The sequence below is a fragment of the Sitophilus oryzae genome, unplaced genomic scaffold (assembly GCF_002938485.1).
Source record: "Sitophilus oryzae breed Bouriz unplaced genomic scaffold, Soryzae_2.0 scaffold_302_pilon_pilon, whole genome shotgun sequence".
Lineage (NCBI taxonomy): Eukaryota > Metazoa > Arthropoda > Insecta > Coleoptera > Curculionidae > Sitophilus > Sitophilus oryzae.
This window is the reverse complement of record NW_022146866.1, coordinates 2,064,555-2,090,937: the sequence shown is the minus strand read 5'-3', so window position 1 is coordinate 2,090,937 and position 26,383 is coordinate 2,064,555. Positions and strand designations below refer to the sequence as shown.

General features: G+C 32.9%; 2 protein-coding genes across 2 annotated transcripts in view; one reads left to right on the top strand and one right to left on the bottom strand.

Annotated features, from left to right (window-relative positions):
• Positions 1 to 1,606: 1,606 nt before the first annotated feature.
• Positions 1,607 to 24,970, bottom strand: LOC115884543 (regulator of nonsense transcripts 1 homolog). The gene is made up of 20 exons (XM_030903156.1): positions 24,791 to 24,970; positions 24,211 to 24,438; positions 23,975 to 24,154; positions 23,705 to 23,917; positions 23,430 to 23,650; positions 23,320 to 23,371; positions 23,150 to 23,268; positions 22,884 to 23,092; positions 22,681 to 22,834; positions 22,446 to 22,604; positions 22,259 to 22,391; positions 21,955 to 22,193; positions 18,047 to 18,223; positions 13,805 to 13,996; positions 13,577 to 13,736; positions 8,961 to 9,118; positions 8,771 to 8,899; positions 8,547 to 8,707; positions 4,908 to 5,121; positions 1,607 to 2,727 (listed from the first exon to the last, which is right to left on the bottom strand). Exons 1-20 carry the CDS (start codon positions 24,968 to 24,970, stop codon positions 2,682 to 2,684), a joined length of 3,324 nt encoding a protein of 1,107 aa, XP_030759016.1. The 3' UTR covers positions 1,607 to 2,681.
• Positions 24,971 to 25,634: 664 nt separating this feature from the next.
• Positions 25,635 to 26,383, top strand: part of LOC115884605 (protein crumbs) — a 73,636-nt gene continuing 72,887 nt past the window's right edge. Inside the window, 1 exon segment of the mRNA XM_030903239.1 lies at positions 25,635 to 25,869. Coding sequence (XP_030759099.1) covers positions 25,827 to 25,869 — 43 coding nt within the window. The 5' untranslated portion in view covers positions 25,635 to 25,826.

Here is a 26,383-nt window from a genome sequence, read left to right as displayed (position 1 = left end):
AAATCCGTGAAAATTCAGGAAAATGTAGTAAGAAAAAATAAAAAAAATATTTCTCACGTATAACACTATAACCTAATGTAAATGAGCCTGATAAACTCAAAAAACACCCTATCAGAATTGAGCTAACATGTCTCGTATTTTTTTCTAACCTCAAAAACCCTACCACAAGTCTAACAGCGCTTTCAGATGGAACGGAGCATCCGCGACGGACCGTCGGACAGCCGTCGGACGACTTGTGTCTAACCCCAGCAGGCAACTATTAAGTCCGACCAATCACGTTAGAGTTTTTGACCCAAACACAAATGAATTAACACCCTCCAAATAACCAAGCTAACCAACCTGATTGTTCAAGCTTAATAGTTGCCTGCTGGGGCTAGACACTTCTCGTCGGACGGAGCATACGCGACCATGTGAAATTGTTCATATAAACTCATGGTACTTGCTCGAAGGCGCGGACGGTCCGCTCCATCTGAAAGCGCTGTAAGGTTACTATATTAAACAGATTCCCTCGTAACTTTTAGACCAATAGGGGCGAAGCGGCAACTACGTCACAGGTATGCTACAGAACGTATAAAATCAGTCATAAAAAATAAAATGCAACGGACAAAGAGAGATAAATGGGCAATGTTATAAAAAAAAAGAAACATCAAACAGCTGAAAACTATGGAAGCCAATGAATATCGATTCGGAAGTGCACTGTCCGACTATCGGCAGTTTTTATGCCCTTATCTATGATCGGCCGCATAACTGTGACGTAGTTGATGACGTTTCCAATGGCGGATCGAGTTACGAGATAACCTTATCTTTTAATAAGCTTGGAACAAGTCATGATTTTCGAAAATAGCACAGATCTTAACCAAAATCGGTATAGGTTTTTTTTTGGTCACTCATGAATCTGACGTCGGATTGGCAGAATTCAAAATAGCAGATCCAATATGGCCGATACGAATTCCAAAAATTGCACGGACTTGGATAAAAGTTTGTGTATGGGAGTTATTTGAGTCGCTGAACGCGAATTTGGAATCAAATGGGTCATTGCTCACGAGTCCAACGTCGGATTCGCAAAATTCAAAATGGCAGATCAAATATGGCCGATGCGAATTTAAAAAAAAAACATGGATCCGAACAAAATCAGTATATTATGGGAGATTCTTGGGTCGCTGAACGCGAATTTGGAATCAAATGGGTCACTGCTCACGAGTCTGACGTCGGAAAATAATTGCTATTTTTTCTTTATTCAGTACATTTTACTGTAGTGAGTGAAAATCGGCATCCAAAGGCAAACCTTGCCGGCCCTGTATGTTGGTTTTTATTTTTTTTTAAATATTACCGCGTTACGTGTGTTTTTTCCTCGTCTTGCTTTTTATGTTCTTATTATTAGTTTAAAATTCACAAAATATACATTTTTTATGAATCTAACGTACTGCATGTTTAAAAAATTAATCAATTGCTTAAATTTCCGGTAAATGTAAATTTTTAAACTACTAGAGTATAAGGTGCAGTTTAGTTAACATTAGAGTAACTGCTGTAATATTAACAAATGCCAACAAGTTAACAATTCTGTTTTATCCATAACCATAATAAAATTAAATGAAACGACATAATATCTTCTTTTATCAGTTTATTCCCCCATAAACTAAAACTTATAATATTTGGAGTAATCTAAGACACTCAAAACATGACAAATAATAACTGTTAATGAATTTTAAGAGGAAATATCTAACTACGCTCGAAAAAAGAATGAATTATTATATGGAGAAATAGATATTAGGGTTGCCTGCTCTTTTAATTTATATGATATAAAATAATAATTCTAACCTAATGATGGGCGTACTGATAATATTTTAAATTTTATTTCATTCCTTTATACCAGATAGCTATAAAAATCTCAGTATATTACCAAAGACGAAATGTATTTTTTATTATAAAGTTTATAATTTATAGTTAAGAGACTCTCTGGTAACCAATCATTTTTATCGCTATCTGAATATCGGAAACCAAATGAAACCAAATATATTATATCCACTTATACATACCAATAGTACTCTTCCTGATTTAACAACCAATAACCCAAAGTGTGTTTTTTTAAATGAGTAAACAAAAAAAAATGTAAAATTTTCTAAATAAATGTAGACATAGGTCAGTCGTCAAATTAAAAGAGTACCACTATTCCCTAATAACCAAAAAAAAAAGACTAATTAAAAATAACTAGAAGGTACAGAAAAACTGTAATGTTGATTTAGGATAATACGATTGACACGTAAAACCCATATCGTTTTTTATTATATATTTTACTTAAGGTGTTTTTTTAAGAGTCAATTGAATTAATATATTTTACGTTAAGTAAAGTCGTATATCTTTATAGATCTTCGTAGTTCAAATGAACCATCTAAGAAAACAATCACGTCGAGTTCGTCTGCCTTACTTGTTTCGAGTTATTCAATACTCCCCTTCTGTGTGGACGTTATAATCGTTTTATTTTTCTCTTATATGTTTTTTTATATATTTTTTTAAATATTTTCGAGTTATGCGCGTTGTTTTCTCGTCTTGTTTTATTTTTATTCTGGATGTTAACTGACAATTTGGTCGTTTCTTCACTTTCGATTTTATTTTGATTTGCTTTACCTTTCAACGTCTTTTGTCGCTTCCGCGTTTCTGTAACTGGTCTATGGCGTGACGTATCAATATGGCTGGGAGAATTGGGCGCTAGGTTGGTAAAAAGCAGACCTGGAACACAAAATAATCAAGTAGAGTTACTCACGCATTTGTCACAGCGGATTAGAGTTGAATGGTTAGATTTTTAGAAATTGAAAGTTTTATTTTTGTTGACTAAGAACTGTTAGAGCTACAATTTAGAATTATTTTATATAATAAAACATTTAAGCATAAATCATTAAATTATTATTTACACAAAATAGTAGTATAATTTCAAAAGACGACAATTTCAAAATACAACTCAAATTTCAAAAAACAACATTCAAAAATTATAAAAATATAAATTCAATACAATCAGTATTTACTACCATTTCAGCCCTTTTGTGATTTCTGTTTTGTTTCTTATGTATAAAACTAGACAAATGTATCTAAAAGTTGTACTAAAGAAATTACAATAAATGGTTTATTATTATTATTATTGTTATGTTTAATTAAAATAATAATAAAACTGTCGCTCATGTTTTATATTCTTTCTTTGTATAGACTATATATCAGTGATGGCGAACCTATGACCTGTCAGTCAGACCTTAGAGGGTCAGAAACTGACCCGCGCAAGTTTTTTAAATAACCCACGGTTGCTAGGCAAACATTTGTTTGTTTAGACGGGATTACTTAATTTTCTAATTTGTGTGGAAAATTTATATTCTATTTGTATTTTTTCAATCACTGGCATTGACACGAAAGCAATTTAAATGCTGTCTATATAGTCTAAGAGCTAGCAACGTTTTCGAGAAAGTATTTTAAGACGTCTGGCTCTTTGATATATCTTTTACTAAGCTCTCTGGAACAGCATGCGTCTGGCTGCCGGTAAACGTTGCGATCACTACTGCGCATTGGGAGAAGATCCTATATTTTTTATTAATTTAGTTCTATAAATTCTAGCATTGAATATAAATCAAACATGTCTCCTTAGCGCAGTGCGTAGAGTTTCCGACCACGAACCGATGATTCAGAGTTCAAATCTGGGTCAGGTCAAATACTTTTTATTTTATTGTCGTTTATATTCTGATAGTAAAGTATTAAATAATACTGATAATTAAAAAAAAACAAATATTTAATACTTTACTATCAGAATATAAACGAAAATAAAATAAAAAAGTATTTGCCCTGAACCGGATTCGAACTTTGAATCATCGGTTCGTGGTCAGAAACTCTACGCACTGCGCTATGGAGACATGTTCGATTAATATTTAATACTAGAATTTATAGGACTAAATTAATAAAAAATATAGGATCTTTTTTCAATGCGCAGTAGGGAACGCAACGTTTACCGGCAGCCAGACGGGCCGCATGCTTTTCTAGAGAGCATAGTAAAAGATATATCAAAGAGCCAAACGTCTTAAAATACTTGTTCTTCCGACGTTACTAGCTCTCGTACTAATAAGCTTGTTGTATTCAGGTTATTTTTAAAATTCCGACCGCAGCGCTCGATACGGCAGAAATTAGAAGTGCCGGGTATAAAGTATTTCACGAATTCCCATTACCGTTTATGTCGATCGCATTGAAATAATATTAAAATCATGGCTTTGTCATAATATTTAAGTATATGCTTTTTTACCAGTGCAGTTACTGAAACTATAAAATACTCAGGTACGAGATTTGTGATGTAACGCTGTTTCGGGTAGTAAAAATTAAGTGAAAAAGAACCCAAACTAAGCGTCGTGTTGTGTTCTGACAATTTCAAACGTTATTAAATTGCCGAAAACACGTTAAAGCGTAAAGGAGGGCGTTATTGGGTGCAATAACATTCAATAACTTAACTTTCCCAGATATTCAACTCTCCCGAAATAACAATTCATAACTTCACAGCTTCTCACACCGATTTAGTTTGAGACCTAAAACGACATTAAAAGCAAAAATGGATTCAAGTAGTTCGACGAAACAAGTGTGTAAAAGTACTCGTTACATAAGCAAAAAATTAAATAGGCATATACTATGAGCGGATAAAAGTTTCACTAGTTAAAGAAGTAGAGGAGAATAAAAAGTTCGCCCAGTTTCACAAGATAAATTTTAAAGAGGTTTAGTTTTAAAAATACTCAGTTAAAAATGTTTAAACTTAACTTGATGGTGCAGATGGGCATTCGTGACTCCCAAACTAGTACTAAAAAAATATAAACAAAACCCCATGTCTCAAACTGTCTCCATGAGACATGTCTCAAACATGTTCGCCATCCCTGCTATAAGTATCTTACCTATCTCCCTGATAAGTTGAATCCTGTGACAACAGCCCGTCCATCTGGCTTTGATATTCGGCCATGTACAGATCCTGACTCAGTTCCGCTTGAGATAGACCAGGTTGAGATAAACTAAATCCAGGCTGGGACAGTCCAGGTTGGGACATTCCGCCTTGAGTAAGTTGGAGACTCTGGCTGAAAGGTTGTGTCTGATCCTGACTAAGATTTTTGCCTAAAACAATAACAGACGATGATAGAAAAAGAGCAGATGACGTCCATACCAATACATTTATTATTTCACTAAAAAAGTTTTTTAAGTTATCTATGGACGGATTTATATATAAATCCGTCATGCGTCGTCTCTTGTTGTTTTTAGCCAGTTTTATTGGTTTATTTCAAAAATTACAAATCATATTTTAATATTATTGGTTTGACGGTACAATGAACGACAAACGGACGCCGATGGGTACATACCCATCTTAAGTCGAGTATACTCTGTTTTTTTTCTCAGGTAAGATTTTGACAGACGTTGACAGAAGAAAAGCAGATGACGTCCCATACCAATCTATTTATTTTACTAAAAAAAGTTTCTAATAATTTTTAAGTTAACTATGGATGGGTTTAAATATAAATTCGTCATGCGTCGTCACTTGTTGTTTTTAACCAGTTTTATTGGTTTATTTCAAAAATGAAAATGACGGAACGATGAATGACAAACGGACGCCGATGCGTATGAACTCGCCTTTAGATTTTTGACGTTTGTCAAAGTCTTGCCAAATTATAGGTTATAATTTTGTGACAACTTTTGTCAAATACCCTGTGTTTTGGAAGATGATGCATTTTGATTCGTGTTATTACGTGTGTTTTGTGTCTTTTGAAGTCAAGTGGAGGAAAAATCGAGTGAAAATTAACTGTAGAACCCAGAGCACAGTTTATGGTTAATACTCGCTGCCCAGGCAGAAAGTCTTATACAGATACACCAATAAAGTTACTATCAATAAAGTTCGTATACCATCTCGTCGTAGATAAGTGCATCTCGAATATGGTAGAAGGACCATACTCTAAACACATACTAAAAACTGGAGCAGCTGTAAAATATCGACATCGCACGATAGGTAAATAATGGATTTTAGTACTGCAGAAAAATAATGTCAAAAGGTACTGGTTTAAAAAATTAAGATTAAAGTTAATTAATCAACCTGTGAGGTATAAAATCTGGTAAGTGTTATTATTAATAAAATAGTTTGTTTTATTTATGTTTTTTTATTTATTCCTGCGGAATATTACAAATTTGTATTTGTACATAAGTTATATTGATAAATATAATCATAAATGCGGGAAGTTTCATAAAGCTTGAAAGTAAGAAATAGTTCTTTTTTATATTTTTTTGGTATGTGGTGTTTTGTTTTTGTTTGTTTTGTATTAACACATACCGTTTTTTATTAAATAAAATAACTCGATTACATTTTTTTAGTTTTATACAGTTTTTTTCACAATATTTTGAAGTTACTTGTCAGTCAAATTTTAAATACATATATTAATTTCCTGCTATGCGTTCCAGTTGTACCAACTTATTTCTTTGTAAAATAAAATAAACTACTTTGAAATTAAAATGACAGACACATCTATCACTGTCAAGGATCTTCTCGTTGGACAGACTATACATACTCGACTTAAGATTTTTGAGAGTTGTCAAACTCTTGCCAAATTATAGGTTATAATTTTGTGTCAAATTATGTCAAATAGAAATGATAAATTATGATTATTAATAATAGTGTTATTACGTGTTTCGTGTTTTTAAAATTAAGTGGAGGAAAACTCGGGGGAAAATTAAGTAAAGTAAAAAAAATTAAGTGTTGATCCAGACCATAGTTTACAGTTAATATTCGGTGCCCAGAGACACAGTTTACCAGATAGTTGTATTAGCCACGAATAAAGTTTGTATAGTAAACGCCACGAATGTTTGGGAGTGAATCATCGCTTGATGAAGTTGGAATCGATACGCGCGCTATCATTTTTACATTAAAAACGTAAATTTTTACCGCAGACGTAGGTTTTTAAAGCCCCGGTCTAATCATCTGCCTGCCCTCCTCCTACTTATTCTAAAATGTTAGCGTGATTGACAAAGATGATACTATATCGCGTTTCTTTGATTGATTCGTTTTTGTGCGTCAGTCCATTGGTGTGCTTGCAATGCGACTAATGGGGCATTTCATTTTATATTTCTAACCAAATATATGTTTTGACAAGACTTTGACAGTTAAAACAACGAATTACAACAGATTATATATTGATTATTATATGACTTGAAACACAACGGCACTGTAATTAAGTTTTATGCGACCTTGAACAGATTAGTTCACATGATAGCGACCGATGAATCACTCCCAAACATTCGTGGCGTTTACTATATACCATTTCGTATATGGTACCAAATACTGGAGTATCTGTGAAATAACATCGCACGATAGGTAAATGATTTAAAAGTCAAAAGGTAATGATTTAAAAAATTAAGATTAAAGTTAATTAACCAACTTTTAAGGTATAAAATTCAGTAAGTGTTATTATTAATAAAATATTTTGTTTTATTTATGTTCTATTTCGCCACTGCAAGAAAATCTAAAAAACCCTTAAATAGGTATCATAAAATATTAAAAAATAATAGACCTAGATATTGTTAGCAAATGAAAGATTTTTATGTAGTAGGTCATTTATACCACAGTACAATATTTCTGAAAAATACTTTAACTTGTTAGTTTATATATCGCTGTAGGACTTTCATGGCTAGAGTGAACTTTCTGTAGCTTATAATTTTAAATGTACGTATAACGTTACGTAGTTATATATACGTACGTTACGTACATATACGTAGTATTATACGTACGTTACGTAGGTAAACGTACGTATAATATACGTACGTATATTGAGAAATCCTATATTAGATAAAAAATGTTTTTAAATTTCGTAAAATGAAAAAAACTTAATAATGTTGCGGACCCGTGTGGGCTCGACCTAACCTAACTATATGTCCCGCCCTCTGATGACCTTAACATCGCATTAAAGAATAGACACCGTAATGATTCATTCAGACATTCGAGAAAAATCGAGTTTCACTGGAATACGAGAATAATCGAAACCTTCTCTATGCACCTAACGATCTATGGACTATTCTAGAAATCTTTAGCTGTGGGTATAAAAGGCGGCGGCTGGGGCCTAAAGAGGGCAGACATAAATAGACGAGTACAGTTAACGCGCTAAAATTCAAAATAAATTCTTTCTAGATAAATATTTATAAATCGTTTGTAAATAGTTCTCTAAGTCTTTTATCGTTATTGTTTTTGTTAATTAGTGTTAAATAAATTGTGTTTAAATAAATTGTGACTTTCTATCCACACCGAACCGACGAAAAACTTAACAATAGACCTAGATATTGATTGCAGATTAGAGATTTTAAGAAACTATGTAGTAGTTCATTTGTACCATACTACATTATTTCTGAAAGATAATTGTTGTACTTAAGTAGATATACATATATCTCTGAAGCCTGTAGCATTTTCATTGTTACAGTTAAATAATTATCACAAAAATATATATTATCATGTAAAAAATAAATAATTATGTGTATAGTAACTAGAAATAATATTGATATCCTATTACCTTTCTGTCTCTGTGGAACTCTTCTATTTTGTCCCCTAGGATTTTGTTGTTGTTGCCTAGCTTGTACAGCTTGTTGATGCTGATTATAAAATCTGGGAGGTATATGGGCCATATTCATAAACATACCAACCGGCACAGGAAGATTAAAACCAGCCTGAGCTCTGAAAAATATAAGTTCAATAAAATAAATATTCAATTTAAGTATCGAAAATTTAAATTACTACCTTTCTGGTGCAATGTACCCGATAGGGTCGTGAGTACGTCCAAACATATCCATTTGAACAGGCCTACTCGGTTGAAAGTTGGTACCTAAATTGCCGAATGGTCCTGATCCATTCATTGTTGAACCGGTTCTAAAAGGTGACAATATTTTTATTTTCTTCGTTATTTTCTTAAAGAGAAGTAAAAACAGACCTGTCATACACTGAACCAGGGACCATTGCCTCCCTTGCATCAAACATTGATGTAGACATAAAATGACCTCCTGGATTTTCAGAATTGGTTAGTTTCTTTGGTTTAGCAAACTGTATTAGGGACTCTTTCATATTGGTTAAAGGTCCCTCAACCAAAACCTTAAAAAGAATAAAAACATTTTTCTAAAATGCTGTAAATCTTAATAATAAAGTAATCGCAAAACAACTTCCGATGCACGTGACCAACTTTGAGTGACAAGCGATGGCGACAGCGCTGCCGGATTGTGATCGATTTATGAGATGAATCTTAATGAAAAATTAGGAAACAATATATTTATTATATCATTTTTTAAAAATTGTTACGTTTTATTTTTACATGTAATAATTGATATTTTAATAATTAATTTATTTATTAACAGTAGTCCCTAACAATCACAGTAGAAATATTTAAATTTAAAGCAGCAGCTACTCGCTACAAATCAAAGTAAGTAGAAATAACTTTGAAAGTGGTATGTGCTTACCAATCAAACTTACTTCTCGGATTGCAGTCAAGGGTAATAAAGGACGTTTATTGTCACGTTCTCGTTCAAAATATCACTTGTTCTATTATCAATAATATTCTAATATCAATCGTTCTATTTCAGGAAACTTACACGCTGTTTGTTTCGACGGTTTAAATACTTCGGCATGTTTTCAACACACAATTTCCAGAAATGCAATACAAAAACTCGAAAATTTAGTTATTAAAATTTGAAATGTGCTTAAAAAAACTATAAAAATCGGCAAAAAAACGAGAATTACTCCCAAAGATTATTGCATCTGCAACACGATATTATTCAAATAACAAACGACAACGTTGCTGTCTCGTCGCAATGTGACCAACATGGCGATAATAAAAAAAGGTTTAAACAGCTTTAATCTAAATAAAATATCTGTTAAAAACATTTGCTCTATAAAGTAAAATGAAGAGCTGCTCGGTATCTTAAATTATACAACAAATTTAAACATTTTTGCCAAAATTTCATTTTGTCAGGTTTATAAGCTTTAGTGTGAATTTCGATATGATTGATGACGTGCATCGGAAATTGTTTTGCGATTGCCGTGTGTTTTTAACTTATACTTATCAGTGATAGTAATGAAAAGGAAAACAATAGTTTCTATAGAAAATTACCATGAATAAGAAGACTAAGGTAAAAGCCAAATATTATTGAAATACCATCTATTGTCAGTTCTGTTTGACGTTTCAATTGACGCATTAAAATTTAATCTAAATTTTTGAGTTTATTTTGTTATATCTTGTTTATTTTATAATTTGGTTTATGTTTAATGTACAAAAATGGAAGGACATTGTGTGAGAACCTAAATTACAGTGAGATTATTGTAAACTTACCTCAAAAGAACAGTTAGTTTACATGGAGATAAAGAGATAAGCTGTCAATAATGATGACTGAAACACAAATTATTTTTTTGACAACTGAATAATAATTTATTTCAGGTGCCATTTTCATTAACTAATGGAAATTATAACGCAGATACAGAAGCGAGAGCTGAATGATAACAGTGATAAGTAATTGTAAAGTCAAATTAATTAGCACATATTAAGAATAATTTAACCTAAAGAGAACTGTATCAAGGAAAACAAGAGACATGGTATATCTGCCAAAATTCGATACTCCTCTTAAACAAATGTATAAAATTTAGAAAAAATTGAAATGATGAGTCCTTACATACAAAAAATGATGAAGAAAACATTATTTGCATCTTCAGCAGTATTTCTGAAGAATTTATCCCAAATGAAAATGTAACAGAATTATTAAGATTCATTTTATTGAAAAATTTGTAATAAAAATATCTAATATTTTCGTAGTATTTTTGCTTTTTGTACTATATTTATTATATACAACCCTACCAAGCTTTGAGCTCCATCTACAGTAAGTGTGCGAACGCAGTGCAAGCAGGTTTGCCGCTTACTGGTAGTCAGCGCCAATCTGGGCACCTATTCTTGACATCGTTCACAACTTTGCGTATACGCATCACGTGTATTGTTATAAACAGGGTATCCCAGAAATAAGTGCAAGTATTTTAAAGGGTGGTAGATCTCGATAAAAGAAACATATTTTCTCTTTATCGTTTTTCAAAATAAGTCCAAAATAATGGAGTTATTTTACTTTGAAATTTCCAAAAAAAATATTTTTGCTAAAATTTTGAAAACCTTCTTCTTCATGTGCCTTCTCCTCATCGGAGGTTGGCGACCATCAATTGGAATTCCTCCCTGTCTTGAGCCAAACGGATAATTGCACTTGCCTCTCCTATATTAAACCATGGCACTGGCGCAAATTCCGCATGCAGGAAAACCGTTTACGCCCGATGCCTCGTCGTCCTTCAATCTTTCCCTCAACGATCAGCTGTAGGAAACTATATTTGTTATTTCGAAAAATATGACCAAAATATGCTGCTTTTCGTCGTTTTATTGTAGTCAATAGTTCTTGGTCCTTACATATTCTTTCCAATACTTCGAGATTTGTTTGAGAACCACTGGATCTTTTCTGGATTTTCTTTCTTATAAATTTAATCTACTACCTATGTTGCCATATTATCAAGAAATTATTTTTTTAAATAAAAACTAAAAAAAATTGCAAAAAAATTCCAAAAATATTTTCAAAAAATTCCGAATTTTCAAAAAAAAATATTTAGAAAAAAACCTCATAGGCGTGTTTCTGGGGTTGAACTATACTACCAGTTAAGTTAAAATACTTGCACGTATTTCTGGGACACCCTGTATATGGTTACATAGTAGCGCCGCGCCGCGCCGCCTCGCGCTTATAACCTTGAAAAATTAAAGCGTGTTATCAAATCGGCTAGTTCACAGTGAAAGCAGGTAGGAGCCGTCAACCAGCGTTCATCGGCGTTCTCGCTTTTACCGGAACGAAAATTTATTTATTTCTGCTTTTGCAGGCGCCGACGGCGCACAGAGGGTATTAAGAACTAAAAGTTGGCCAAAATTATGTTTTATGATTTTTTTGCTTTTTTGCTAGTAATATTAATTATTAGAGGAGAGGGTGCTAATATGGAACCTCATTTTGTTTTTCCTACACAATATTTTTTCCTCTATTCTGAAACCCTTTCCACCGATCAAATAGGGCCATTCTGTGCAAAACCAAGCAATTGGATGAGGATGCTAGAACAAGAAAGTAATTTGTATATTATAGACGATATTTGAGCGAGGATGGGTGTTATAGGGTAAAGACTATTTCCTTTAAGAATCTATTTAAATCAATGTTTTTTTTGGCAGTGGCAAATATTGGCAAGATTTTTGTACATATTCCAAAGCTGGAGACTTTAAGCATTGAACGGATACTAATTTCCATGCGGAATATTGCCGAATAGTCTTACACCTTATAAAAATGCCTCTGATTTTTTAAATATAAAACATTATAAAGAAATAGATAGAAGGAAACGTTTCAAAATAAAAATATGGCATAAAACAGAATAGAGCCAACAAACAAAGCTGGCTCTGTATCCATCATGACAGTTATTATGAACAATTTGCAAAAAAAAGCACTACAAACAATTCCAGTATTTTTATAATCTTAGAAATATTCAGAATACACTCAAGATAATTCATACTTTTAATTGAAATATATTATTTATTTGATAGTCAACTTACGACTTAAAAAAGCTAATAACTAATAAACATGCTTACATTTAGTATTTATAGATTTGTGTTCAGTTAAGATAAAAAATGAAAATAAAAAAATATCACTTTTGGCCAGGTTTATAGACCAAATACACCTATGTCCGGCCCCGGCGAGGCGGGCGCGCCGTTTGAATATGGTTTGGTTAGGTTAGGTTAGTTAATCAGGTAAATTTCCTCTTAATTATCTACTTCCGAATCCTTCTCGCATCTCCGAAATAGCCATATACAATACACGTGATGTATATACGCAAAGTTACGCATCTGCCTGGGTCTGAGTAAGAACAATCTCGGATTGTCACGGGGTTTTAACAGGACACTGTCTCCTCAATGAACACCTCAGTAGATTGAAACTAAGAAGAAACGGCAGATACAGATTCTGTGGGGAAGATGGTGAAACACCAGTACACCTCATCACTGAGTGCGCCGAGACGACAACCATTCGTGCCATGAATTTTGGTACAACTGATATTGGAGATGGAGAACTACCCTCTATAAAACCGTCCCAGATACTGGCTTTTGTTTGTATTAACTAAATTCTAAAAAATTCTAAAAATCTGTGTATTGTTATATGGCTTTTTAGGAGATGCGAGATGCGAGCGATATTTGAAGATGCGAGTGGTCAAGAATAGGTCCCCAGAGACGGCGCTGGTTGCCGGAAAGCAGAAACCTGCCTCCACTATGTTCGTACCGCAGATGAAGCAAGCATGAACATCTAATATTTATTTTTTTTCTATGATAAAAATTATTGCTTATTGCACCATACACTGAATGTAAATTTATTCCAGTCACATAAAAATTGTAACATTTCTGATGATAATTTAATATAAAAGGAATTTTAAAACCAATGCATACTATTCATCGCATTTCTCCAGTGTTTTTATGGAGTTAACCGATTTGTGCAATAAAGACTCATATATTACCTTCTGTTCCTTATAAAATGATAAAAGATGGTTCCATAAAGGTTGCTTAGACAGAACTTTTGGATTGCCCACTATTATAATTCCATATTTTGCTCTGGTCAAAGCCACATTCAATCTTCTAGGATCATTTAAAAATCCAATGCCTTGATGTTCATTGCTCCTATAACACATAACAAAAAAAAAACATTCAATAAATTAAATATCGGATATATACTTATTAAATTTTACCTAACACATGACATAATAATAATATCCTTTTCTCTTCCTTGAAAAGCATCCACACTGGCAATTTCAATTTCCTGATATAGTTTACTATGCAAGGAACCTTGGTATTGCATATGTTGAACCAAATACGCTCTCTGCCCTTCATATGGAGTTATAACACCTATTTGTTCCGGTTTGACTCCTGCTCTTAAAAATCTGCAATATATTAAAAACAATAATGTACAAAAAGTACTACAATTGCATCAAATATATTTAAGAAATATTTTAAGAATGTGTTTTCATTAAAATATACCTGGTGGCAATTTTTTCGACGTTGGCTGCTTCTGTCCGGTTCAAGTAACTAGTTCCACTACCAGCAATTTCTTCCTGACCTTGTGTAACTAAGAAAAACATGGGTCTATCGGCAATGGGCCACGGAAAATCAATCTTGATTAATTTTCTTTCTTCCGCACTAACTCCATTTTGCAAGCTAAATAACACAAACAAAATACGTACTTCAATTAAAAATAATAAAAAAAAATTGTATGTGCACTATGCGCGCATATTTGAAGTGAAACTTCTTACTAACAGTTATTAACTACGGGTTGTGTCTCGCTAGTTCATATGACACAGCTTTGAATTTTTATCCCAGTACGCGTAAAAAAGTTTCGCTTCAATAAATATTACAAAAAATAAACTACAAAATGCCCAAGTGTTCTAAAAAGGTCTCTCTTTGATTGTAAATCTTTGAAGTGCAACCACCAAGTTGAAGTTGAAGTGCAGCTAGCCAAGTGCGTCTGTGACACACCAGCTAGAAAGACATACGAGACGAAAAGCACGGTTACGTGTAACAAATAGTTTTTTACGTGTACAAAATAGTTTTCTAGGTGTACAAAATAGTTTTCTACGTTATTTCGCCACTGCACTGCAAGAAAATCTTTTTTTCTTGCAGTGCAGTGGCGAAATACCCATAAAGGATTTTTTTGGAGAGATAAATCCGCCACATAGGTATAGACTAGTAATGGGAAAAACAGATTAATTTCAATAATCGAGTACTCGAGTATCAAGCGAATGCAACAACCGAGTGATCACTCGAGCGAAATATCGTTCGTATTTAAAAATACGGTTTTTTGTCCGTCGCATGTTGTAAGTATTCGTTAACGCCTAGCGCCAAGCAGTAAGCTGCGTGCGCAGGGCACATATTCTTTCGGTAATGAACGGCAAGTAGTAAGCGGCGAGCAATTCGCTTGATCGCCTGATTTAGTTTATTTCGAAGCATTGTCGATGTAGGTTGCAAAATTTTGTTCCTGAGATACGCAAACAATTGAGAGAAAACAATTGAATACGTCAATCAATCTTAATTTATGTCATATACTAACATACCAAATATCAGTTTTTTATCTAAAAAAATAAAAAAGTAATAGGAGTGAGCCACTTTTGATTAACACCCGGTATATACGGCGTCGTATAAATTTGCTACCTGCAATGTATGTAGAAAATTCGCTCGGCTTTTTATCGAGTATGTCACATTAAAATCGGATTTCAATTTATTTCATTCTAGGATCGCTTGCGTTCGTCGCTTGGTACTTGCATCGCTCGTCCATAATCGAGCGATGTCGGTTATTTCAATAATCGAGTACTCAAGCGAAAATTCGCTCGAGTACTCCAATCACTAGTATAGACATTTTTTATTTTTGTACGTGTAACAAACAGTTTTTTAAGCGTAAAAAATATTTTTATAGGCGTATTTTACATAAAATACGGCTCGTCACTACGTATTTCTGTGTCTCGCTAGCTCGTGTGACACGGCCTTGAATCTTTACTCCCAGCGCGTGTCCTTACTGCTGAAATCCGTCAGCTCCTTTGTCACGATTTTTTCCTTACACTTACAAATGACACTTGTCAGGCTAATAGGTCGGTAGTTTTCGGCTAGTTGTTTATTTCCTAACTTAATTTAAACTACCCTGTATATTCATGACAACAATTTTAAATAAAATGTGCACTACCATTTCCCACATGTTACATAATATGTAAAAAATATTGGAGTGAAAATCTCAAATAAGAAACTAGATATAAAGACAGTTTTTCAAAAACCCTGTATACACAATATGATCAAAATGTTTTGATGAGATATGCAGATATAATAATCAAATTTAATTAGTGAGAAGACTTACCTTCCTTCATAAAAGAAATTGGATGGAAAACGAGACAGTTCTGGATGCATTCTGTACTGTACCTCCAATCTAAAAGGTCTAATACCCAAAACAACCAGTCTCTCAAATAAAGATTGAGATAATCCAGCCCTAGCTGCTTTTTTGCACATAACAACTGGACCCAACTGACAATGATCGCCTACTAAAATTAGTTGTTTTACACCCAACACAACTGGCACCATACATTCCGGTTCTGTTGCCTAAAATGAGTGATCAAAAAGTTTTCATTAAAATTTTACCTAAAGTTTTTTTGCTAAAACATACCTGCATGCTTTCATCAATCAAAATTGAGTGAAATTTCAATCTAACAAGACGTGGATCACCTGCACCGACGCATGTGCAGCAAATAACATCAGCTGCTTCCAAAAGTTCCTTTTCTGCCAATTTTTTCAACATCCTATATAAAAAAAAATGCTTTACAAAAACATAAACATATTATGTTAAAAAGATACCTATATCTTTTCTCGTCCATACTAGATAATTCTCCGGTTTCATCCTTAAGTTGCTGCAACTTTTGCAACTCGGTGTTACCTTCCATTTTTCTTATTTGATTGTGTAAAGCCAGAAAACTAACTGGAGAATCAATTGCTTCACGAGATTTAGCACAAAGTCTATAAATCAAAACTATATTAATTATACAAACATTCTGAATAGTAGTCTCTTAAAATTAGTTACTACCATACCTCACCACTTTTAAATCCGTTTTGTGAATTTTCTCGGTTAGCTGATCTACAGCTGTGTTGCTAGGAGCACATACCAACACCGGTCCGCCATTTTGCTTCACTAACTGATACACTATAGTGGCTGACGTTACAGTTTTCCCAGTTCCTGGTGGCCCTATTGATTATGATATGTAAGTCATTACAAATCTGCTATATAATATAATAATTACCATACCTTGAATCAATGAAAGAGGTCTTTGTAAAGCATGTTTAACAGCATATACTTGCGATCTGTTCAAATCTGGCAAATTTGGAGCGGAAAAGTGTTTTGGAAGATGGCAACGAAATAGAACTTCTTCTACTTCGTGACCGAGTAGTCTGTGATAAATGTACTGAGAAACAGAAGCATCGTCAACAGCAAATTTTCTTAATGCTACTTGCATCCCTGAAACAATGAAATTAATTCTATGCTCCTAAATTGTTAAAATCATATTTACCTAGTTACCTGTCAAAACTTGTACTCTTCCAAATAAAATCAACAACAAAATTACTAGTACAGTCAGTAGGAGCTCCTGAACCATTCTTTAACTCTATACCAATATCTTCACCATGGTATCAAGAACCTAAAGGAATAACACTGTAACATCCTTGAGATTTATTTAAATATAGCAATACGTAACTTCTATTCTTTTAATAAATAAAGTGATATAAAATGTACCATTTTTCGTTTTTATTTTACATATCGGAATATAGGGACAGAACTCAGAAGTGACACAATTTTTATTTTTTGGCGACTTTAAGAATGTGGTAGAAATGTAGCAGCAGGGGGTCCATCGAAACCAGTAAAATTTTGAAAGTGGTCCACGAGAAAAATAAGTTTGGGAACTACTGCTCTAAACTATTAACTTTCTCTATGTACCTATCCTAAAAATCAATTACCTTAATACCTTTGTTGAAACAACACCATGCATGGCAATGTAAATATGACAGTAAATAATATTGATATCGCTAGTTTAAAAAAAGAGCAATAAGGAAAGTATTCCCTCTGACACTGAAGAAGAGGCATTCAGAGCCATTTCTGGATTGCTTCCAGCAAGATTGAAACAGAAGTATGAATATACATACTCTAAGTATGAAAAATGATGCACCAAAAAAAAGTACACAACTATGGAAATGAAACGGTACTCATCATATATTTTTGCAATTTAGTGCAAAATAAATGTTTTACAAAATATTTGTTTCTCTTTGGTAGTCATCTAAACAAGGAGAGCGATAATGAAAATGCGTGAGTTAAGAAGCTTTTAACTCACTCAAAATGCGTGAGTTAAGAGCTTCTTAACTCACTGACATAGATAAAATATATTTAAGAATGTTTTTTCATTATAACATACCTGGTAGCAATTTTTTCGACGTTGGCGGCTTCTGTCCTGTTCAAGTAACTGGTTCCACTACCAGCAATTTCTTCTTGACCTTGTGTAACTAAGAAAAACATGGGTCTATCAGCAATGGGCCAAGGAAAGTCAATCTTGATTAATTTTCTTTCTTCAGCACTAACTCCATTTTGCAAGCTAAATAACACAAACAAAATATGTAGTTTAATTAAAAATAATATAAAATTGTGTTTGCACTATGTGTTCTTACTAACAGCTATTAAATTGAAGGATTTGAAGGACATGTTTGAAAAAGTGTAGTTTGAAATATTGAAAAAGTAGGTAATAAATTTAAAAAAAAAACATTTTTTACGCGTAAAAAATAGTTTTTTGCATGTAACAAATAGTAAAATGAAACACGTCGTGTCACTACGTATTTCTAAGCTACGGCGAGACAGCCCGTGTGTCTGGCTAGCTCGTGTGACACGGTTTTGAATTTTTACTCTCAGCGCGCTTAAAGAAGTTTCACTTCAATAAATATTACAAGGAATAAAATATGAAATGCCCAAGTGTTCTGAAAAAGTCTCTCATTGATTGTAAATCTTTGAAGTTGGCGCGCGCTGGGAGTAAAAATTCAAAGCCGTGTCACACGAGCTAGCGAGACACACAGAAATATGTAGTGACGAGACGTGTTTTACGGAAGATACGCATATAAAACTATTTTTACCTGTAAAAAACTGTTTGTTACGCGTAAAAAACTATTTTTTTACGCGTGAAAAATGTTTTTTTTAATTTATTACTTTTTAACATTTCAAACTACACTTTTTCAAACATATTGTTACGTTTTTCGTCGGTTCCGTGTGGATAGAAAGTCACAATTTATTTAAACACTATTTATTTAACACTAATTAACAAAAACAATAACGATAAAAGACTTATAGAACTATTTACAAACGATTTATAACTAAGAATTTATTTTGAATTTTAGCGCGTCAACTGTATATTTATAACTGCCCTCTCTAGGCCACTGCCGCCGGCTTTTATACCTACAGCAAAAGAAATCTAGAATAGTCCATAGATCGTTAGGCGCATAGAGAAGGTTTTCGAATGTTCTCGTATGTACTAGTCCATTCTAGTGGGTCTCGATTCTTCTCGAACGAATGAATCATTGCGGTGTCTATGCGATGTTAAGGCCATCCGAGGGCGGGCCATATTGTGAGGTTAGGTCGAGTCCACACCGGCTCGCAACACTATCCTTCAATTCCTTCAATTTAATATTGTTGGTAAGATGTTTCACTTCAAATATGCACACAATTTTTTTTTGACAAATATACTTGCAACCTAACCCTATAACTAAAATATATTTTTACACTAAGGCTGTAGCATGCTTAAATGAAATGTGTTTTAAAATAGTGTCTTATTCAAAACTATTCACAGTAAATTGGTTGTTATACCGGGTGCGTCTCACAAGTGGCTCACTCCTATAACCTTATTAATTTTCCAGATAAAAAAAACGGGATTTGGTATGTTAGTATATGACAGAAATTAGGACTGATTGACACATTCAATTGTTTTTGGTCGCTTCCTGTTTTACCAAAAATGACAACAACTTTTGATTTTTAAATGACACCCTTGATATTTTTTTTTACTTATTACGATAGAAAATGACACTCTGAATAGAATGACATATCATATGTCAAGTTTTGACATTTTTTCGTATGGTTTATTTGAAGTTGTAACATGCGGATCATAAGGAAAATTTGACTCGAAATACCAAGTGTGTGGTACCAAATTATTCGTAAAAAAATGCTTTTTCCAAAAATGCTAATGAGTCACCCTCGTTCCATTTGAAAAAAATTGAGATATGAATAAAAATACGATTTGGGCATCTTTTAACTGGCCAGGACAAGACACAAATAACACTAGACGAACAAATCTATTTTTCCAAAGCTTCTTTATTAAAAATTAGAGTTTTTTACACAGCCATGGCACTCTAGATTGAAATTTAAAATACGATCTTTTTTAAAGCAAAAATGTCAAAAGTTGACTCCTATTCAGAATGTTACTTTCTATCGAACAAAGTAAAAAAATACCGAGGGTGCCATTTAAAAATCAAAAGTTGTAGGAATTTCCGGTGAAACAGGAAGTGACCAAAAACAATTGAATACGTCAATCAATCCTAATTTATATCATATACTAACATGCCAAATCCCGTTTCTTTTATGTGACAAAATAAAAAAAGTTATAGGGGTGAGCCACTTTTGAGACGCACCCGGTATGCATGGTGAGCCTAAATATTGTTTATCCCCACAATTTCAAATGGAACATCCAGTATTTTTTATCACCAATCAACAAAGTTTTTATCCAACTTTATATTTTGTCAAGCAATTTCTCAACTCAACCACCTTGAGTACATTTGCCTAGTTCAGCCTCTCAGATAGTAGCTTCAGATTTGGCCATATACTGTAGGCTCCGTGTACTTGTATAAAATAATTTTTGCAAATTTGGCCAGGGAATCCGTTTTTTGCCATTTATTACTTTAAATGTCAAATTTGACAGGTACCCAAGTGATAGAGTAAATTTTCTTATGTCATTTTTAATCTAAATCAAAACAGAAACTATCGCCCCAGTCAAATTTCACCTAACTCTACCGTGTGCGTCTCAAAAGTGACTCACCGCTATAACTTTATTTTTTCAGATAAAAAAACGAGATTTGGTATGTTTGTATATGGCATAAATTAGGATTGATTGACGTATTCAATTGTTTTTGGTTACTTCCTGTTTCGCCGGAAATGATTACAACTTTTTATTTTAAAATGGCGCCCTCGGTATTTTTTTACTTTATTCAATAGAAAATGACATTCTGAATAGAATGACATATCGTATGTCAACTTTTGACATTCTCGCTTAATAAAAAATCGTATTTTAAAATTCAATCTAGGGTACCATGGCTATGTTAGAAACACTAATTCTAAATCAAGGAGCTTTAGAAAAATAGATTTGATCGTCTAATGTTTTTAGTGTCTTGTTCTGGCCAGTTAGAAAATGCTCAAATCGTATTTTTAATCATATCTCAATTTTTTCAAATGGTACGAGGTTTGGTTTGAAAAATTTAATACCATACACTTGGCATTTTGAGTCAAATTTTCGCTACAAACCGCAAGTTATAATTTCAAATAAACCATATGCGAAAATGTCAAAATTTGACATATGATATGTCATTCTATTCAGAGTGTTATTTTCTATCAAATAATGTAAAAAAATACCGAGGGTGCCATTTAAAAAGTTGTAGTTATTTCCGGTGAAACATGAAGTGACCAAAAACAATTGAATATGTCAATCAATCCTAATTTATGTCATATACTAACATACCAAATCTCGTTTTTTAAATAAAAAAAAGTTATAGGGGTGAGCCACTTTTCAAACGCACCCGGTATAAATAAAAAAAAATCCATATGATGCGGACTTTATCTGTGATACTGTATATGTAAAAACAATTACTCTTAAAACGGTAGTATTTCACGAACCACCAAGTAAAAATTATATGGTACTTTTGGAATAGGAATACACACAATAGATCTATAAGGTCGCGGTGATTAACTCCCCTCCTAAACATTCTACATTCTTGGAATGGGAATATGGCAAATACAGCAAGGAAAAAAATATACCGCATTACGTTTAAATAACTTCAACTGTTGTATAAGACTGAATTTACACTATCCGGTATATTCATGAAAACATTTTTAAAATGTGTAGTATCATTGCCTGAATGTGTTACATAATATGTAAAAAAGATTGGAGTGAAAATCTCAAATAAGAAACCAGATATAATGCATTTTTCGAAAACCCTGTATACACAGTATGAGTAAAAAGTTTTGATGAGATATGCAGACATAACAATGGAATTTTTCATTAGCGACAAGACTTACCTTCCTTCATAAAAGAAATTGGATGGAAAACGCGACAGTTCTGGATGCATTCTGTACTGTACCTCCAATCTAAAAGGTCTAATACCCAACACAACTAGTCTCTCGAATAAAGATTGAGACAGACCAGCCCTAGCTGCTTTTTTGCACATAACAACTGGACCCAATTGACAATGATCACCTACTAAAATGAGTTGTTTCACACCCAACACAACTGGCACCATACATTCCGGTTCTGTTGCCTAAAATGAGCGATCAAAAAGTAGATTTCATTATATTTTACCTAAAGTTTTTTGCTAAAACATACCTGCATGCTTTCATCAATCAAAATTGAGTGGAATTTCAATCTAACAAGACGTGGATCACCTGCACCAACACATGTGCAGCAAATAACATCAGCTGCTTCCAAAAGTTCCTTTTCTGCCAATTTTTTCAACATCCTATATAAAAAAAAGTCTTTACAAAAATACAAACATATTATGTTAAAAAGATACCTATATCTTTTCTCATCCATGCTAGATAATTCCCCGGTTTCATCCTTAAGTTGCTGCAACTTTTGTAACTCAGTGTTACCTTCCATTTTTCTTATTTGATTATGCAAAGCCAGGAAACTAACTGGAGAATCAATAGCTTCACGAGATTTAGCACAAAGTCTGTAAATCAAAACTATATTAATTATACATTACAACATTCTGAAAAGTAGTCTCTTAAAATTATATACTACCATACCTCACCACTTTTAAATCCGTTTTGTGAATTTTCTCAGTTAGCTGATCTACAGCTGTGTTGCTAGGAGCGCATACCAACACTGGTCCGCCATTTTGCTTCACTAACTGATACACAATAGTAGCCGATGTTACAGTTTTCCCAGTTCCTGGTGGCCCTATTGAAAGCCATTACAAATTTGCAATATAATATAATAATTATCATACCTTGAATCAATGAAAGAGGTCTTTGTAAAGCATGTTTAACAGCATATACTTGCGATCTGTTCAAATCTGGCAAATTTGGAGCGGAAAAGTGTTTTGGAAGATGGCAACGAAATAGAACTTCTTCCACTTCGTGACCGAGCAGTCTGTGATAAATGTACTGAGAAACAGAAGCATCATCAACTGCAAATTTTCTTAATGCTACTTGCATCCTAAAAGAACAGAAATTAATTCTATGCTCTAAATTGTTAAATATATTTACTAGTTACCTGTCAAAACTTGTACTCTTCCAAATAAAATCAACAACAAAATTACTAGTACAGTCAGTAGGAGCTCCTGAACCATTCTTTAACTCTATACCAATATCTTCACCATAATTATCAGGAACCTAAAGAATAACACTGTAACATCATGTAGATTTATTTAAATATAAGCTTACTTTAATAACATGACCAATTCCAGCCCAGGATTTATGCATTTCTCCAACATAACTAAAAAATAAACAAACATAATTATTGTGAACAAAAACTATTGATATTATATGGTTACCGCAATTTTAATTCATCCCCATGCATCAATTTCATGTCTCCATCAGTTTTTGCTAATGTAAAGTAGGCAATAGTCTTCTTATTTAGTCCAACATCCCATCTGACCTCAATATTTTCTTGAGTTTGAGACTCTTTAAGTCTCTTATCGTAGTCAGCTTCCAGCTTAACCAAAGGGCCAAATATATTTTGATACTGATAGCCATCTTCATAACGCAACAGAACCTATGACCAATTTATGATAAAAAAATAGAAGTTTAAAATATAAAATTAAATTACCTGTTGTGGCTCTTCATCAACTCCGGGCTTTTCTAAATCTTGAAAAGTTGCATCAACATTCTCTTTCCATAATTCTTCTAGTTTATTTATTTGCTGAGCAGTAATCTGTCTCGCTCTAAGTTGTTCTTGTTCAGATGGAATTTTAACTAACCAGGTAAGGAAACAACGATCTGCAATTAAGGGTTTCCATTGGTCTTGATCCCAATTCATATCCTATAAAATTATGTATTACTACAATTCTACAAATTATACAACTATTGAGTTCTGTACCTTCAAGGAATTTTGAGCAGCACAAGGCTGTCTGCAAAGCAGTACAACCACAGAATCAGCTTTAGCTGGGATGAAACCCAATACAAAGACATTTCTTACACCACAACTGTAGCATTCTAAAATAGTTTCACCAAGAGGTCCATCCTTGTGGAGTGTAACTTCCTTATGTTTGGCTCTAACCTAATTAAAAAAAAACAATAATCTACTGTATGTATCTATTTAAAAAGTTAATATACCAAATGATTTATAATGTGGCTCCCAGAAGTGTTTCCCCTTCCATTGCAAAACCACTTTTTACACAAGTTACACATTACCACACAATTTGGCTCGTGGATGCCACAATACTTGCAGGCAAAATCTGGTAATTCTTTACTATTATAAAACTCTTCATCTTCTTCTTCAAATTGTAGTTCTCCCAAAGCAGTAGTCACAGATGCTATTTTAGTTGACAAGTTGTTGTTTATCTAATAAAAAAAAAGGATTTTTATCTATATATCTCATATAAATAGTCCAGATTACAGATTGTTAAAATAAATTTTGAAATGATTAAGATGTAATAGAAGTACTTTAATGCTAAAGATAATAGTTATAAAACCAATTTAAGAATATTTAGGTCTGGCAAGTATTGTATAAAAAATCTCTATATTATGTATTTTTCATTAACATGGATGTAATTATATAAAGAGAAACCTCCTTTTGATTCTAAAGACAAAATATCTAATTTAGAGTTGAAATAAGGGTCGAAAACCTGCATATTTAGTACCTAAATATTTGCATATTCCTAATTATACGTCCTTGAAAATGTTATATACTAACCTGTACGCCATGAACTTTGGGTCCCGTGTGATCATGCTGTGATGCTTGAGTTTGCGAAGGGATAGTAAAATCTGTGAAATCACATTCGGAGCCCTGGGTATCTGCCCCAATAAGATCTGCCTCTTCTGTATCGAGAAACGTGAGAGTTTGAGAACTCGGGCCATACGCATCTACACTCATTTTTTCTTCTGAATATTCTTCGTGACTCTTCGAAAACACCTCATGTATTTCTAGCTCGGAATCTTCCGTCACCTCTTTTTCAAGTAACTTCAACAAAAAATCACTATTTAATACGTTTTCAGGTCGAGTTTTTGAACTGTTCAAAATGATAAGCGACAGAAGGCGCCATGACGGATTTGATTAGTCATTTGTTTTGTCATACGAGTTTCCGGTTTTATGGCGGTAAATTTAAACAATTTATAAATTTATTTAAAATTTTTGATTCTGAATTTTCTAGATTTAATATTATGAGCTAAAATTAATGTCTCTCTCTTCTAAATATAGACCAATATAGACATTCTTGTCAAGTCTATTTCTTACCTACCAAAACGTGTTTTTAATCTGGATATAAGTACAAAATACATCTTTATGTATTGTTAACATAGAAAAATAAATATAAAGATTGTTACATCTTCCATTCACTGAAGTTAAAATTACAAATAACTTAGTATTATAGGATATTATGTTTACATTAAAATTAATTATTAAATTTTAAAACCATCTCGTGTATGTTTGGTTGCCAGCATAACAAAAACAAATTACCTGTGCACTTGCGCATTTGTTTAGTAACTGTCAGTTACTCGACTTATTATTTTTTTTTACAGGTGAGTAAGGTAAGAAACAACTGAAACAAGGCAGGCACATTTTGTCAGGTGGTTGTGCGCGATAGAGCATTTTTATAGTTTCTCATTATTTTACGTTAAAGTTTTTATTATTCGTTTCTATAATGTGTAGTTTGTAAAAATGTTTGGAATGTCCGGATTGTTTTTTGTTGTGCGTGTTTCGTAACTGAATTCGAAAAGGATTTGTTTTTACCATGGAGTTGGAAAAGCTCAGAATCGTCGCCTTCTTCTACATCGGTAAGTTTTTCAAGAAGTTCAAGATATTTGTTTACGTTGCCCATAACGACAGTGCTAATTATTGAAACTTAATACACAGCCTACTGTAACAAAAAGGTCCTTATTTACCTTTTTTAATAATGGTATGAAAATTGTATAAAATTTTTAATAAATAATTTGATTAGTATATTTATTAAATACCCTCTGAATAGTTGTCTGCAGGATGTTTAATATTTTTAACGATTACAGAATAACAATTAGGCAATTGTTTTTTTACAATGCGGAATGCATTATTTCCGCGTTATCGTATTATTTCACCTCTCGCAGTACAATAATTAGTCATTTCTTAAAGATGTACCAAGGATTACTAGTTAAAAACGTTAGATCCTAAACTTTCAATAATTATTATAAGATTGAAATAAAGAACTGTAAATACTTTTTTCACTTGTTAAAAAACATTAATGCCGAAAAGCACTTTTCTGGCTTGAGGTTCTTACACTTTGAAGAAAAATCAAGAGTGCGTATCTCCTTCCTT